This window comes from Macrotis lagotis, chromosome 1 (genome assembly GCF_037893015.1).
Source record: "Macrotis lagotis isolate mMagLag1 chromosome 1, bilby.v1.9.chrom.fasta, whole genome shotgun sequence".
Lineage (NCBI taxonomy): Eukaryota > Metazoa > Chordata > Mammalia > Peramelemorphia > Peramelidae > Macrotis > Macrotis lagotis.
Window position 1 is genome coordinate 39958072 of NC_133658.1, and position 16432 is coordinate 39974503.

The 16432-nt window shown below is 48.5% G+C and overlaps 1 protein-coding gene across 1 annotated transcript; it reads right to left on the bottom strand.

The window, feature by feature from the left end:
• Positions 1 to 224: 224 nt before the first annotated feature.
• SLC20A1 (solute carrier family 20 member 1) lies at positions 225 to 12984 on the bottom strand. The gene is made up of 10 exons (XM_074198383.1): positions 12586 to 12984; positions 12342 to 12482; positions 11754 to 11839; positions 6875 to 6971; positions 5167 to 5286; positions 3602 to 3868; positions 2844 to 3402; positions 2554 to 2739; positions 1866 to 1950; positions 225 to 1331 (listed from the first exon to the last, which is right to left on the bottom strand). Exons 1-10 carry the CDS (start codon positions 12917 to 12919, stop codon positions 1170 to 1172), a joined length of 2037 nt encoding a protein of 678 aa, XP_074054484.1. The 5' UTR covers positions 12920 to 12984; the 3' UTR covers positions 225 to 1169.
• Between the last annotated feature and the right edge of the window lie 3448 nt (positions 12985 to 16432).

The following is a 16432-nucleotide window of genomic DNA, read 5'->3' on the forward strand; positions in this document are numbered from 1 at the left end:
CTCCTGGCACTTATGGGGAGCCCTCCCCAACCCCAATTTAAGTCCTGCCAGGGCTTGAATCATATGCTGACCCAAGATACTGCCAGACAAACTGCTCAGAATAAGGCTGGGGGCTAAGGGCCAGTTCTGGGGTGAGCAGAAGCATTTGAATCAAGTTCATGCACAAAGATATCACACCGCAAGGAGAGGAAAACAATCCCCATTTAGTCAGACAAAAGCAGCTCTCTAGAAAAATCATAGGCATTTTTATTAAGAGGTAGACAGATGAGCATGGACCACTGTAGTATGTCCCATTGAACTGGTGTGTCATTCACATTCAACCCCATTCATCCATCTTACACTGCAGGTAGAACAAAAAGGTTAACAAGACAGTAGGTGCTGGAAAAGGGAAATATAATTACATACACTCAACGCAAAACCAGAAATACTTTGTCAGTTGTTTGCCCAACTTTGACACAGATAAAGTACTTAGACCAGGTTCAAGAAATGACAAGACCTGTGAAGGCTCTTCTCTCCTGCCCCTCAGCAATAAAGTTAGTGAAACTTTGAAAATGAAAGACAAGTGGCAGGCCACTTCATTTTCCCCGAACCTATGAGCATTCCTCCAGGTAAGGAAGTGGTTTCCATATATGCCAAGGAATCTACCACTACTTTAGGACAAATGCAGAATACAAATTTCTATTCTGCAGAATTTCCTTGGGGAAATTTCCATTTAAAAATATTTAAGGGAGACCCCTGTTCACCTCCAGTGAACGGAACAGAGCAGATCATAACATTATTCTTTTGTTTGATACATACATAAGCTGGCTCCGAATGGTTCTCAAAATGACAAGGGATTATCATCAATGACAACCAACATTAAAATATAATGGAATTGAAGCCTGATATAAAAGTAGAGAAATATGTACAGTAATTCACAGCCCAGAAGGAAAGGGGACCTTAATGAGAATCAGTGGAAACCTGGCTATTTTACATAGCTAATTTTGAGTTAAGTCATATTTAGCACAAAAGCAATTATAGCACAAGTGACACTTCCCTCCCACTGCCCCCCAAACTTTAAAAAGACTTCTTCGGAGGAGTCCTCTGCAACACTTAGTCACTCTTCAGGGAGCAGGAATGTGTAAGTGTGGTCCCAAGCAGTGGTAGGAATTTGATCCCAAAGAATGGCATCACACTCTGAGAATGGCGTATTTGAAGAGAGCCATGATAGCAGCACTGATCACTCCTGAAATTGGGACAGTCACAAACCAGGCCATGAAGATGTTCCGGAAGAGCCTCCAGTCCACGGCGTTCTTAGACCGCAGCCAGCCAACAGAAACAACGGAACCCACCTGCACAAGATCCACCAGTTAGTTCCTGCATCAGTCTCCTGGGGATGTGTTGTTGTGTGGGAGAACCTCCTTCACAAGGAGGAAAGGGAAGTCTAGAGGGGGAAAGTGACTTGCCCAAGGTGACAGTTAATTAGCTACTGTGGAAGAGGAGCCCAACTCTCCTGGACTGATACTAGGCTAATCAATGATACCGTCCCAGAGAGACCACAGAGCCCAGAGGCTGGAGGGTGAAAGGGCTAGAATTTGAACCATGCCTGTCACCAGGGGTAAATCACCCCCTGCCTCTTAGTTTTCTTATCTGCAAAATGGGGATGGAGAAGCTCATCCACTGCTAAGATTCCAAGAGACAGTGGTCTACAAAATATTAAAATACTGGACAGGTAAGAACACTTCCTATGATGACATTACATAAAAAGGCAGATGAAAAACAGTTGTTTCACTAGTTTAAATTGTAAACAATCCTGATGACAAACAAGTTGGATGAATCAATTTTAGCTGCCAAGTCTCTAAGCTGAAGCTTATAAACAGACGTACCTTACAGTGAGTCGTGCTGATGGGGAGGCCAACATTTGACGCAATTACTACGGTGAGAGCTGATGCCAGTTCAATACTGAAGCCACTGTTGACACAAAATGATTGCTTGTCAAAAGAGCCCAGTGACCTAGACGGGCCAGATCCTCTCTAGTTACAGTTTAAGCTCCCCTGCTCTGGCCTAAAAGAAGGCCTATCAGGTAACCAGCTGGGACTCCACAGGCAAAGGAGGCTTCCTTTTGTTACAATTCACAATTGCATTGAAGAACCAGCATAATAAAAGCACTGCACTCAGAAGAACCTTGGATTCTAGCATGTCTCTAAGGGTGTTTCAAATTCTACTGGGAGCTGGAAGCTCATGTGCTTTTTAAAAATGTCTGGCGAGTGTCTCTGTTCTAGCTCCCAGGTAAGAACACATGAAACATGAGCATATGCCCAATCATACTCTTGGCACCCCTATGGCATCTCAGGCCCACACACTTATTTGGTCACCTGGCCAGTAAAGCTGACTTGCTCACTAAAATCATTCTAAGCATTTTCAGAGAACATATGCTAAAAATGTAATACTAATGAATTGGAATAAATACTGAAATACACTAATTTTTTTGCTACTATAAAATCTTTTTAAAATATACTGAGACATTATACAAATTCAAATCTCTGGAAGATAATTTTGTTCACTGTCTCTTACCTAGAGGGCGTGATTGGTGTGAGGTCCTTGCCCATGGTTTGAATAACTCTCCTTCCCCAGACCCAGAGGCCAATACATATACCGATACCACCATACAACAGAAGCCAAATTGGGGTTGCTACTTTTGCATCAACATCTCCAGTTTCATAGACCAAATACAGAGCAACCAGAGGTCCAATGGCATTGCTGGAAGAGAAGCAGAGAACAAAAGATGTCAAAATTGCAAAGACCAATCTTTCTTTTGCTACTTGCGCATGCCTTTATGCTGGGTAGACTAAGAGTCAACTGACCTTACATCGTTGCCACCATGGGCAAAAGAACCAAAGCAGGCTGTAAGGATCTGTAGAAACTGGAAGAGGAGGGAGATCTCTGGTTTGTCCTGGTCCTGCCACTCCTCCAAGGAGTCCCCACTGCCTTTCCTGTCTCCAAGGACCCGCTCAGACTGGATGCTCACGTCGGCGTCAGACACTGAGTGGATGTCCGACACCGCGTTGCAGTAGCTGGTGTAGCTGTCCATACGGACCCTCTTTTTGGAGTCGGAGGCAGGTCCCGTCAGCTTCTCCATTTCCTCCCCTTTCGGCTCTCCTTCTTTGGCACGGAATGAATCCAAGGGCATGCCGCAGATGGCCATGGTGTAAGACGTGTAGCTGTTGTTACGCCTCAGGGGTTTGTCATTTGAGTCCCCCATGCAGTCTCCCACCTTGGCAAGGTGCAGCTTGTGAAGTAACTCTTTATACAAGCCAGAATCTTTATGCACAGTATGATACTGATAGTGGCCACTGGAATTCATCTGGTTGCTGACTGTTTGATTGAACTGGACCAGGTTCCCATTGGGCAACTGCACTGTGCCTAAGGAAGATGAAAGGTAATAGACAAACATGGACATATATGTGTGTGTGTGTGTGTGTGTGTGTGTGTGGTGTGTACAAATGCAAATTTCCCTGACTCCCTCCCCACTTTAAAACTTGTAAAAAGCTTTCAAAAGTATCAGAAACAACACAAAAGCACCTCCCTCCAAATCAACTACTTTTGAAACCACAAAACTAACCATTCATTGCACTGTCAACGTTCGTTTCTTTCATGTCTACACTAGGAAGCCTCTCTCGTTCAGGGGCTTCCTCCAGATCTCCCAGTTTGAATGAGACCGTTCTCTCCTCCACTGCAGCTCTTAGAGGGACAGTAGCAGCTCCCATGTCACAAACAGGGTTCCCATTTTCAACATCACTAAGGGACAACTTGGCTTCCTCTTGATCTTCTTTCAAGCTACTCTTTTTCTCCATTAAGGGACTCTCAGAAGGACTGGATTTGATTTCTCCTACAGTAGCAAGAAAAGTCATTTTATTTAAGGCACATCAACTTTTTCCACTCTAATAAATATTTTACTTCATCCAACCTCTTCCAACGATTAAGCTTTCCATACTATAGTTCAAATACTGTTGTAAGAAAGAAGATACTTTACTGACTCAGAAATTGGGAGGGGAGGGGGAAGAAAAGTGTTTCTGAAGAAAATAAACTACCAGTGAACACAAACTTCATTTCTACAAGAGTAATAACCTCAGGCCCTATTACAGGAGACCAATTACTTTACTAAATTCAGTTTCTTCATCTTCAAAGTGAGGGATCCAAGTTCCTATTCTCACCCAGATACCATGAGCACAACATCCATATGATAAAGCTGAAAATTCTTTCAGCTATAGTGATCAGACTACCCAAACTCTGCCCCTGCATGCTGGCTTTAAGACTAGGAGCTCAAAGCAATTGCTGCCCAGCCTGGTCTAGTCTGATTCAGTCCACCAGGCTCCAACAGGGAGGACAGCAGAGGCGAGCCTGCCCCCCCCCCCCCCGGGTTTCCTCAGGTCTGCAGCAGCGAGTGACGCAGTGCCCACAGTACTGCAGTCTGCGTCACGGACTATCTGGAGAGGAATAAACTGCTCTGAAAACTCAACAGCTGAAATTCTGCAACTGACAAAGGTAAAGAAAAGAAAAATCTCAATCTCTTGGCAAACACCAAGAACATCGAAACTACCAACAACTGCAAAGAGGCTCATCCTATAGCCAAGTATCTAGTTAACTATTTAAAGTTGGGTTTTTCTCAGGTTTGGGTTTGTGGAAATCTTCAAAAGTAAGTTGTTACATAAATAAAAATCGGCATCACAAGATGCTTAGCTACCCATGTCCAGGTCAGCAATGGCACAGTACCTATTACTGCAAATGTTTTCTACTAAGTCCATTATCGCTGACGTGTTTTTCCTAATCCACTTTTATGCCATTTAATTTCTTTCTATAGTATCAGTCCTATATCACTGGCAAAATTAAAGGCTTCAATCCCTTGTCCCAGGTCTCCTGGACTCCCTTCAGTCCTTCTCATTCCTAGTATTCAATCTTATTTTTAAGGTGAGAAAAACCTTCTCTGCACCCCTCAGAAATTAAATTATTTCTTACCCCACTGAAAAAAATTCCTATGAACTATTCAGAATTTTTGAATTGATGTGAAACTACACAAAGCTCTTCAAAACACTAAAGGAATATCAAATCTAGCACTGGATCTCAAACTACTTTAAAATTCAACAAGTCCAAACAGCTACATTTTCCATTTTAGGTCAGATTACTTACGTTCAATTTTTCTCTTCATCCTGGGACAGACAAGGAACCAGACGATAAGGGCACAGAAAACAGCACATCCCACCGAGATGAGGATGGTACCCCAGAGAGGAAGTTTGTCAAAGCCCAGCACTAGGAGATAAAATAAGGGATCTTGAAAACCCCCGGGCAACAGCCCCCTGCAATACCGGGCAACCCTCCACGGGAGGGCTCTTCTAGCTCTTCAGCGGCCTAGGGTCAGTCAGTGAGAATTTCTCTGCTAGTGATAGGCAAGTGAACTGACCTCTGGAAAAAAAGACAATTCAGATCTTAAAAACCTAACAATTTGTACCTGGATTCTTCCTTTTCTCTCTTCAGAACAGACTTATGGACTGCAAGAATTTAGATGGCCTGCAGGTTAGCAGGGAAAGAGATGGAAGAGGCAGCTCAAGATTGTGCTGGCAATACTGAGATCAGTGAGAGTAAAATGAATCCAAGGTCATGACATCCTGCAATTCTACCTTTCCCATGTCTCCTCAAGAGGCAAGTTTCATTATTTAATGTCTAAGAACTGTTAATCTGAATTCCTCGGACTTTTAAAGAAACAAGCAAAATGGTGGAGCAAATTACACTTTTGTGCATTTTCTTTCTTTCTGTCAAAGCTCCCAAAATCTCACTAATTTGATCCAAGCCCCCATCTTGGTTCTTTGCAAGTTCAAATTCTAAGCACTATCTCAAGCCTTATAGTGCTGCCACTAATTCAATGTGCCTGTGGATGAACCATTTTCTCCTTTTTTGCCTAGCTAGAAAACAAGTGGTTGGACCATCTCTTCTTTTCTTCCACTAGTCTCAGTCTGTCTCTCCTACTTAATTTTTTTAAAAGTGTGAAACACAGTTAACACCAGTATTGCCAAAATTTTGTGCCCATGCTTAATATCTAAAAAATGAAAATAAAAAAATTTCATGCAAGGGATATGAAACAAGAAATCATTCTTGTTATTTTAAGATCTTTTAAGTGGATCCATGAATTTATAAAGCTGATTTGTCAATGTTCTCTCTTCCTATCTCACTAGGGACAGTTAACGCAATATGAATATGACCCCCTCGAGTATGTTTCATGGGAGTCTGAGCCAGGCATTCCAGCTCCATCCTCTGCCTCAGCCCAAAACCAAAGAGCCAACATTCCAATCTCTGCAGTCTCACACCATAGTTTTCCTCTCAGCTGCATGAATTCCTCTTCCAAGTGCACTCCCACCAGCTGTCAAAGATCCCAACTCTTCTCAGGCGAATGATTTAAAATTTAGGAAACGGAACCAAGGTAACTGATTTCCACTTGAGGCCGAAATGAGAACATCCAACACCTCAAGTGTTAAGACCGATTATCCAAGGTTGAATAAGGCTAAGGGTTCTTCTGTAAGTAGCCAGGATCCTGATCAATTCCAGTACTTTTAGTATAGGTAGGAGGAGAAAGGGAGGGAGAAGACCATATTATCGGTGGTTCCTGTGAAGACTAAAGAGGAAAGGTCTGGAGTGATTTAGAATCTGAGCAGGTCTCTGTGGTTGGGAAACTATCTAGGTTAACTCAGCGTACACTAGCCTGCAGCCTTCTGTAATGGGCACAGGCCAGCCACCTTCTAGGAGATTTCAGCCCTGTAAAGCAAAAAGGGGTAAATTGGGGATTTAATGCAAGGTTTGTAACCAAGTTCAAATTTCACATTTAAATATTTTCATCTGAACTTACAGGGTGCTCCAGTGTACATGATGGAGAAGAGGTTAATCCCAATTGTGCAGGCATAGAAAACTGGCAGGGCTCGTAAGCCATTAGGAACTGGATCACTCTGGAAGACAAATGGCAAGGTGAAGGAGCTCTGCAAGACAAGGTCCACTCCTAACCTGTTCATCCTGCTCCTGAGACTAGACCCATAGAAACCCTAATTTGACCTTGCTATGGATGACCAGGCAGAAAAGTCTGGCTTAAGTGGGTCTGGGGGCAAATCACTTAATGACCTGACCAAGGAGTCAGGACATCAACCTTCACTTTTTATTCTCACCTCAAAGATGGAAAAGCAGGGCAGAATGTGGAATTAACAACCTTTTTGCCACTTTCTTGACTTACACCTGCCACTCAAATGACCTAGCAATTGTCGTAGCACAGAATGCGTTAACATTTAAAAGAAATATACTGTAGACTAACAATTTCCATAGTAGCTGCCCAGCCTAGAGAGATTAGTTTCTAGCTTATATTAACTCTCTGGGCCATAAAACATATTTGCTAAGTGAAGTAGAAGCTTGATGCAGTGATAGCCCTCTAGTGTTCTCCTGATTTCAATAAGGCTATTTATTTACCCCTGGCTGAATGTTGTTGGGTCAGAAATCAAGATGAAGGACAGAAAAAAAGGGCAAATTTGGAAGTTTGATTCCGAACTGGGGAAAAGTAGAATTAACATTTTCACTTTTACTACCTATTATTTCCTTCCTCAAAATAATAACACATATTATACACTACACAACAAGATTACGTCAAATTATCTATCACAAATAATGCATCGGAACAAAAAAGGGATGTTAATTTGATACTTTGCAAGTGGTTCAAGAAAATAGCAAGAATTAATTCTAATAAATAAGTGACTACCGAACAGACGGCCACTGAACAAGTCAAGCCACTGGACTGCAAGACACAATGTGCCCTTTTGAACAAAACTTTCAAAAAAGAATCCGTAATTTCAGATTATAAACTCTGTCAACAAAGGCAGCAATCCTTTTGCACAAAATCTGAATACCCCATGCTTTTGTGAAAGGTTCTCTGATGAAATTTCCTTCACTTTTTCTAAAATGCATCAGAAGCAGTAGACAGAAATATCGAAAATCCTTCAAATGAGTTTCTCTTCTGCTCCTTCTTGTTTTGTATCTACCAGAGATGTAGAATGAACCACATATCCAACAAAACTGTGCATTTATCCTAGTACTGATAACCTTTTGTTGATTTTTACTAGGCGAACTTCAGATTGCCTAGAATTCAGAAGTAGTTACCTGGAAACAATCAACCAATTTGAAGCATAGAAAATATTCCAGATGTTAATTTTATATAAAGCTTTCTTGATTTTTTAATTTCCTATCTGAGCTGGGTTTTAGATATAATGTCTAACAACAATTAAGACCAGGGTTAGCTCTATGCCACATCTGTGGAAAGGTAACCTTAGGGAAGCAGATCTGACCAACTGAACCAATTTTGCCTTCAGAGAAAGGATTAAGGACTACAAACATTCGGATTGAAATTTGGGGTGAGTAAAAATCAGAGCTTTTCCCAGTCCTGTCCTAGGTTGTGCTGGGTGGAGGAATTGTAGGCTAGAGCTAGATAGAGCTAGGTGCTTTAGAAGCACCTATCTGAAAAACTGGGAGGATGCTGGGATTCAGAGCAAAGATTTCATCAGACAACAGAAAACTGTGAACTTCAGCAGGATTGTGGTTACAAATAAAAACACAATCGTGTCACACACAGAAGCAATAGCAAGTCCCTGTTTCTTCATTATCAAATATGACTGTACCTGGAGATTTACCTGCTATATGCAGAACAATTCACAATAGCTGTGTTGTATATCTGGGTCATAAGGGAGACCAGCACCAGATGACCATAATCCCAGAAGCCACTGTTGGGGACTTCTAAGCTTCAGAGAGCAATTCGCTGGGCAGCAGTACCAACGCAGTGGCAGCTTTATGTCTTAGGCCAGCATGTCCCACCACTCTTTTCCCAATCCCGAGCCTCTCCTGTGGCTCTCAGGGAACCCAGGTCTCAGTTTTCTCCTCCATGAAATAATTAAATTTAAATATTTTCCTGTCCTATCATGAATAGAATTTCTAACTTAAATCTAAAAACAGAAGCTTGAGGTCAACCAAGCACAAGGAAAAAATAGCCTTCCCAGTTCACGAGCTTCTTAATCAGGTCCCGATTCAGGTGTTCCCTCTTCTTCTTTCCAACCTTCCCCAGATCCAGTGAGTTCTGTGTGGGAACCCTGCTGCCCATGGGCATGTGGGGGTTCACTCATTCTGTTCTCACTGCCAAATCTATCCTGACAAGAAGGAAACCTTCCCATCATCTAACCCAGTCTACAGTTATCCAAATGGGCATCTGTGTCCAAGGTCCCTAGTTCCTAAATACACAGGAGAAACTGAGGTGGCAGTGTATTTAGACTGGAGAAGTGCCATCAGGACATGTACTAGGAAAGTTATTGTGAAAACTGTACTCTGAAAAGAGATAATAACCTGAGCCTATAGATCCACCTCCAATGGGGGAAACATCAGCTTAGACTGGGGAAAGAAAAAGAAATCTTAATTTCAATTTAATGATTGAACTCCCTTTATGCACTTAAAATGATATTCTGAGAAGAGGTTGTTGGGATCCATGACACAAGATGGTCAGTAACCCTATTCTTAGGCTGTCCTGTTCTCCATACAGGTCATTAGAACAAAAATATTAAAACCTAGCACTTCTAAAATCCCTGTCACTGATTGCTCCTGGGCAGATTCTAGAAAAAAAGGCCCAATGGTATAAAAGAAAATCTCTTCTACAACCCAACTGCCCTTGCATTGCCATCTAAATGCTTGACTCATTCCTCCTAGGCACAGTGGGCACTCAAATATTGCTGTGGCTTGAATTAAGTCTAACTTTAAGCCTCTTACCAAGCAGAAAACAATCCGTGAACTACTTAAGCCAAATGCCTGATGGCAACTCCACAGCATCCAAACAGGCTCTGAAACCAGTCAGATAAACAGAAATTTGTGCTCCCAAAGCATAAACAAAATTGTTTCTCTTGGGGGTCCAGTTCATGGGTACTTGGCATCCAATAGACACAAGCAGGCTTTTTACTTGTCTAAGGCGGGGCTGGGACACAAAAGACAAAGGAGAGCCAGAATTTATAGCCACTGGGAATCCCTAATAAATCTGAGACTTTTCTAAGGTTTCAACTTTAAAACATCAGGTATCATGCAAAGAGAAGAGTCATCCCTCATATGAGATACAAGATGCGTGTAAAGCATAAGGTTACATTTTCCCAAACCATACACAGAGAATACCATCTCTTTCCACCCCCCAGCTGGGCTATTTATGATTCCCCTCACTGTTCAGAATCAGATTTTAAATCTACTCTTCTGTAGGAAAATCTGATGCTTGAGAAATCCCAGTTCCTACCACAAACTTGGGTCATTGTGCTGGGAAGGGGAGGGAGGGACCCTTAAACTGCTCTTTGCTGCCTCACCATAACAGCCATGAGGTCTTTCCTAAAGTCTCTGCTACCTGACCAAAGCAGAGGACAGCTTAATTGGCCAAGGACAGTAACTGATGAATTACACATATGTACGTACACACACACACACACACACACACGGCCTTTCTCACTGTATATTCACATTTCCGAATTTAATCTGTCATTTAACATACCTCCCTCTTTTTGAAGTTATTGTGAAAAAGGTCTGGAGAATGAGAAATAATTCCAAATAGCCAGTGAATTAAAAAAACCTAACCCAGAATATTTTTAACATCAAGAACAAAGTCCTCAGAATGCTTAGCCACTGAAAACTAAACTGAGAACTCTGGGAGGCAGCAACTACATACAAATCAATTTACACAACCATAGTCTTACAAAATCAGGCTGTTTTGATTTCACATAATGCAATTTTCAAACTTCCATGGGATTGGATCTGTCCACACATTTAGAGAACTCTAAGGCTGAGACAAAGTCCAAGGATAGCTTCAAAATAGAGAAGATCCAAGAAATGTAGGAACAGATGGGAAATTTTCATCTTTTTCTTCTAACAAATCCATACATTTGACACCATTTCATCAATTGTATGAGAAAGGAAGAAAAGTCAACAGAGTCCTGGCTGCACCCCCTGTGCGTCCTCCTCTCCCACGAGGCCTCCCCAGGGCTCCGGCCAGGGAGCATGTGCTGGGTTGCCCTAGGTGTTGGCTCTGGGCAGCCAAGGGAATGAATGACAAGGAGCCCTTCACTGGTTACAAGAGCTTCCCCAGGAGCTGCTTTTAGGCCAGACAAACACAAGTCACAGCTCTGCTTCCTGAGGGACCAGATGGCCTAATAGATTTTGTTCTCCCCATCTCTAATTTCTGATCTGGGACCTCATTCCATGGCACAGAATACTCTGGGAAGATAACATTGTTCACCAAGGAAACGTGACTGTGGGCCGGGGCCAAGCACAATGCCCAACTGTGTCCTGGGGTCTGGTTTGGTTGAACAGCAAAAGGGTTTTATAATTGCCCCTGTCGCCTCCCCAAGGGAAACTAGCTCCACTGGAAGTGGGTTCAAGACTAAACAAATTGCGGTCCTGGAGGGGGTAGTAGGAAAACAGCTCTATGAGCTTGTAACAAATTTGGGGGCAGCCCCCTACCTCCTCAGGTAACACTTTGGCCCCTTTTCCACCTCAGTTTCCTTATTTGCCAAAGGAGAGAGCTGGATTTGGTGGGGACCCACTGGCGACCACTGGAAGGTCATTTGCGCCTTGGCAAGCCCAACTCATCCCGGGTCTGGACCCATGGGCTCTCTAAACTGGGTTCCGGTCAGATTGGCCCCCAGACCACAAGCCGGGGGTCTCCCTGGGGCGGGGCTCACCTTGTGGAGAATGAAGGAGCGAACCAAGAAGAACAGGACCGCGGACATGATGCCAGACAGGAGCGGGGAGATGAACCAGGACAGCACTGTGGGGAGAGCCTGGGTGAGCCGGGGAGAGCCGGGGGGAGCCGGGGGGAGCCGGGGGGAGCCAGGGAGAGCCAGGGGAGAATTGGGGAGAGTCGGGGGGAGCCGGGGGAGAGTCGGGGAGAGTTGGGGTGAGCCGGGGGGAGCCGGGGAGAGCCAGGGGAGAGTTGGGGAGAGTCGGGGGGAGCCGGGGAGAGCCAGGGGAGAATTGGGGAGAGTTGGGGAGAGTCGGGGGAAGCCGGGGGGAGCCAGGGGAGAGCCAGGGTGAGCCAGGGGAGAGTCAGGGAGAGTCGGGGGGAGCCAGGGAGAGACAGGGGAGAATTGGGGAGAGTCGGGGGGAGCCGGGGGAGAGTCGGGGAGAGTTGGGGTGAGCCGGGGAGAGCCGGGGGGAGCCAGGGGAGAGCTGGGGAGAGTCAGGGGAGAGCCGGGGGGAGCCAGGGGAGAGCTGGGGAGTCAGAGGAGAGCCGGGGGGAGCCGGGGAGAGCCCCTCCGGCCGGCACCTACCGATCTTCAGCAGCTCCGACCACTCGACCCCGTGCTGGCCCCGGGCCACCAGGGAGAAGCCGATGGTGGCGCCCACGATGCAGTGCGTGCCCGAGATGGGCAGCTTCAGGAAGGAGGCCACCAGCTGCCACACGGCCGAGCCTGCAAGGCAGGGGGTGAGGCGGCGCCCGCGCCCCGGCGGCCCCCGCGGCCCCGCCCGCGCCCCCGCGCCCCTGCCCCCGCCCGCGCCCCCGCGCCCGCTCACCGAACATGGCGCTGACCGAGCCGGCCATCAGCAGCTCCTGGCTGGCGTTGTACATGCGCACGTCGATGAGGCCCTTGCGGATGGTCTCGCTGACCTTGGCCCCCAGCAGCACGGAGCCCACGGTCTCGAACACGCTGGCCAGCACGCAGGCCTGCCGCAGCGTCACGACCCCCGAGCCCACGGCCGTGCCGAACGAGTTGGCCACGTCGTTGGCGCCCACGGAGAAGGCGAGCACGAAGGCGATGACGAAGCCCAGCGCCAGCATCCACAGGTAGTCCTCCAGGGGCCCGGGGCCGGGGGGCGCGGGGGGCAGCAGGGCGGCGGGGGTGGCCATGGCGGGCGGGGCGCTGGCGCACACACGCGGGAGTCCACGCGCGGCCGCTAGAGGCGGCCGGGGCCCGCGGCGGGGTGCTGCCGGCTCCGGGGGCTGCGGGGGGCTCCGAGGCGGGGGCGCGGCGCCATGGCGGGGCTCAGCGCGGGCGGCCGCGCATCCTGCGGGGGGCAGAGGCGGGCTGGCACCATGGCCGCGGGGCGCGGGGCCCGGGCGCGGGGGGCGCGGGGGGCGCGGGCACGTGGCGCGGCAGGAAGCGCCGCACGGGGGGGGGGGGCAGCGCCTCCCTCGCGACCGTTGTGCGGGCGGCGGGACGAGTGCGCAGGCGCGCGGGCGGGGCGGGGCGGGGCGCGCGAGCGGCAGAGAAAGGGCGCGCGGAGCGGCCAGGAAGCCCGGGTTCCCGCGCGCGCCGCCCGGCGCCGGGGGGAGGGGCGCGGCCGGCCCGGGACCCTCCCCCCGGCGCGACGCCCTACTCACCGAGGAGGACCCGCGGCGGCGGCGGCGGCGGCGGCGGGAAGGCGGCCCCGGCGGAGCCTCTCCGAGCGGGGCCGGCCGAGCGCGAGGCAGCGGGCGGCGGCGGCGGCGGCGGCGGCGGCGGCTACTGGGGAAACCCACGCGGCGCCCGGTCAGCCATCGCCTAGCCGGCGCACACCGCCCGCGGCCCCTCTTATAGCCGGCCCGGCGCCCCACGTGACCGGCGCGCCCCGCCCCGCCCGCAGCCCCGTGACCCGCTCCCGGCCTCCCCATTGGCGGCCCGCGATTGCGGCCCCGCCCCTCCTGGGGCCGGGCCCCGCCCCCCGCGGCCGGCGCTTCCCACGTGAGCCCGCTGAATCACCTTTGCCGGCTGTCAGGCTTCCCGGCGCGCGCCCCGGCCCCGCCCCGCCCCGGGGCGCCCCGACACCCCCCGGGGGCGGCCGGGCTGCGGGGTCCCTCCTGCTCGGGGCGCCCCCCTCCGGCCCTCGTCCGTGCCCCCCCTTCCCGGGGGCCGAGGGCGCGGCCTCTCCGGGCCGGGCGCCCCAACATTCCGCAGCGGAGAGGCAGCGCCTGCCGGGCGCGGCAGAACCGTGGGGCGCACAGGGCAGGGAAGCATCCTGGGGCTCCCGGCCCCCCGCCACGCCGGCTCTGTCGGGCCCACCCGGGCCGCCCCCGACACGTCCCCAAGGGCGCCCGGCCCACGAACCTCAGAAACGGGGCACGAGCCAAGGGCTCCCACCCGCCCGGTGTCTGCTCCTCCTCGGGGAGACCCGGACAGAAAGGAAGGGACGCCACACAAGCCCCGGAGTTGAACTTGAGGGAGGGGGAGGGGCTGTGCCTCACTTTCCCCTCCAGAACCTTCTGGGTCCAGGGGTCAGCTGTGACTCACCGAGGTGGCCTGGGGTGAAAGGCAGCCGGGGCTAGCGGCCTAGCCCAGGGTCACTCAGCCGGCGAGTGCCAGGGGTCCCCGGCCACAGCCCCTAGTGCTCTGCCCCCTGCACCCGGTGCTGTCTGCGCTTGGCTCTTCCGCTTGTGGGATGCTGACCCAGTCGGGGACACCTGGAGCGCATCATTTCCCGATGCCATACAACTTTCTTCCTTGGACCTGACTCACTTGGTACTGGACATGCCTTCAGGGAATTCTGTAAAACTCCCCAGCCCCACCCAGCTTCAGCATAATAACCCAACCCTACCTTTTGCTTAAGACTTCAGCATTGCAAAATAAGTGTACCAACCTCATCTCCTGAGAGAGGTTGGGTAGATATCCCTGTTTTATAGATGATAGTTTCCTAAAAATAAACCCAAGATTCACATCGCTGGAAAAGGGTACTTATGATCCATCAATTTTCCCACTACTCTCACATCAGTTCATTTTGTCCCATGCAAACATTTCCCAGGGTTCAATATGAGATATGGGTATGTATAGACTAGACATGATTTGTTTGCCATAGGGAACTCTGATTTTCATATCAATGCAACCGAACACAAGCTGAGAAACCTCATATCTTAAAGGCATCTTGGGCTTATAGTGGGACCTCAGTTTGTATCCTTGAACCTACCACTTACTACTTGCCCAGTTCTGGGCAAATCACTTAACTTAATGTTAATCTAAATCTCATCTTCTAAACAAGGGAGTTGGGTTATATGAAATCTGCGATCTCTTGAATTTCATTCCTTCCCTCTGTTGAATATTCCCAGGTTATCTTGTTGGTCTCTTGAACTGGTTGTCCAGGGGACATCTTACATTCAACATGTCCAAAACTGACTTGTCTTCCCCCCTAAATCCTCCCACCTCCTACCCCCCATTTATTGTAGAGGGAAACAGCATCCTCCTAGGCTCTCTGGTCATCCTTATCTCCTCAACCCTTCCCTATCTCACTTGTCCCATATGATCCCTTTTCTCCTTTGACAATGCCCCTACTCCTGGAGTAGGCCCTCATCCGCTCACACCTGGAGTGTGGCAATAGCTGCTGGTGAGGCTGCTGCCTCAAGGCTCCTTCCTCCAATTCTTCCATTCAACCACCACAGTGATTTTTCTAAAGCACTGGTCTGACCATGTCATCTTCTCTCAGTAAACTCCAGTGCCTCCCTATTACCTCCAGAATTGGGCTATATGGACGTTCAAGGAGGACTTGATGGGAGGGCTTACCAAACCTTTTCAGGGCCATCCACTGTCCGTGTCTGTTTGGCTCTCAATTCTTACTTGTGACTCCAGGAAACTATAGCAGGCAAAGCAGCCAAACCCTGGTAAACTAGGTTAAAGCAGGTTGAGGGGATCTGATGATAAGTTAGTGGGATGTCTATCCCAAATATATGAAGACTTCCCCCCCAGGCAGAACAGATGAAAACAATTTGTTCCAATGGCTACAAAGGTGGCTGAATCAAACCCCACAGAGCACTTCAAGCTCGAGCAGACATTAGCCACCAAAGTCATCCACTGAATCCTCAGCCATTGCCAGTCATCCTGATTTTTGTTTTTCCACTGGACTTGGGATGTCTCTGGTAGGGAGAGTGATGACTTTGTGCTATTCTGCCTCCCTGAAATCCAATTCACCCACATTGTGATATCATTGTCCTTTTTTAAAAATGAAGGCCAAATACCAATATTACCTACAGGATCAAATACAAAATCATCCGTTTGACCTTTAAAGCCTTTATAACCTAGATCACTCCTCTTATCTCACCTTCCTTTCTCCTTACATCTAATACCACCACCATCATCCCCATGAACTCTCTCTGATACAATGACAATGGCTTCCTATCGATTTCAGGAATAAGATTCTCTTCTTTCTCAGCTGCATTTCCTCAATGTTCCCCATCCCTGGATTGCTCTCCCTCCTCATCTCTGCCTATTCATTTCTTGGCTTCTTTTAAGTCCCAACTCAAATCCCATCTTTTTTTTTTTTTTTTTTTTTTTTTTTAGGATTGGGCAAGGCAAATGGGGCTAAGTGGCTTGCCCAAGGCCACACAGCTAGATAATTATTAAGTGTCTGAGGCCGGATTTGAACTCAGGTACTCCTGACTCCAGGGCCAGGGTTTTAT

What these genes read in the sequence shown, in the direction of transcription:
- SLC20A1 (XM_074198383.1), bottom strand. Translation starts at nt 12,919, where the DNA reads ATGGCCACCCCCGCCGCCCTGCTGCCCCCCGCGCCCCCCGGCCCCGGG. An exon ending in CATGTACACTGGAGCACCCT is followed by an intron (nt 5,287 to 6,874) that starts GTAAGTTCAGAT and finishes TTTATCTCCTAG; the next exon opens with TGCTGGGCTTTGACAAACTT. An exon ending in TCAGCACGACTCACTGTAAG is followed by an intron (nt 1,332 to 1,865) that starts GTACGTCTGTTT and finishes GATCTTGTGCAG; the next exon opens with GTGGGTTCCGTTGTTTCTGT.